Below are 934 nucleotides of genomic sequence, written 5' to 3'. Positions count from 1 at the left end.
AAACCTGGTTTACAACCATCAATGAAATATCTACCATTAATATTATTACATACTGTACTCACTATATTATATTTACCTTGTGTATAGTCAATTGATATAAAACCTGGTTTACAACCATCAATATATTATCTACTATTAATATTATTATATACTGTACTCACTATATTATATTTACCTTGTGTACAGTCAATTGATATAAAACCTGGTATACAACCATCAATATAATATCTACCATTGATATTATTATATACTGTACTCACTATATTATATTTACCTTGTGTATAGTCAATTGATATAAAACCTGGTTTACAACCATCAATATAATATCTACCAATGATATTATTATATACTGTACTCACTATATTATATTTATCTTGTGTACAGTCAATTGATATAAAACCTGGTTGACAATCATCAATATATCTACCATTGATATTATTATATACTGTACTCACTATATTATATTTAACTTGTGTACAGTCAATTGATATAAAACCTGGTTGACAACCATAATAATATCTACCATTAATATTATTATATACTGTACATACTATATTATATTTACCTTGTGTACAGTCAATTGATATAAAACCTGGTTTACAACTATCAATATAATATCTACGATTAATATTATTATATACTGTACTCACTATATTATATTTACCTTGTGTACAGTCAATTGATATAAAACCTGGTTGACAACCATCAATATAATATCTAACCATTAATATTATTATATACTGTACTCACTATATTATATTTACTAGTTGACAACCATCAATATAATATCTAACCATTAATATTATTATATACTGTACTCACTATATTATATTTACTTTGTGTACAGTCAATTGATATAAAACCTGGTTTACAACCATCAATATAATATCTACCATTAATATTATTATATACTGTACTCACTATATTATATTTT

General features: G+C 23.7%; 1 protein-coding gene across 1 annotated transcript in view; it reads right to left on the bottom strand.

Moving 5' to 3' along the window:
- The window catches only part of LOTGIDRAFT_170879 (hypothetical protein), a gene marked incomplete at both ends in the record, with an annotated part of 48,304 nt that overhangs the window by 39,020 nt on the left and 8,350 nt on the right, over positions 1 to 934 (bottom strand). The window contains 2 exons of the mRNA XM_009046732.1: positions 5 to 103; positions 176 to 691. Of these exons, the coding sequence (XP_009044980.1) occupies positions 5 to 103; positions 176 to 691 (615 nt within the window). The remainder of the gene's footprint in view (positions 1 to 4; positions 104 to 175; positions 692 to 934) is intronic.

Source organism: Lottia gigantea (genome assembly GCF_000327385.1).
Source record: "Lottia gigantea unplaced genomic scaffold LOTGIsca_105, whole genome shotgun sequence".
NCBI lineage: Eukaryota > Metazoa > Mollusca > Gastropoda > Lottiidae > Lottia > Lottia gigantea.
This window is presented reverse-complemented; position numbering and strand designations above follow the sequence as displayed.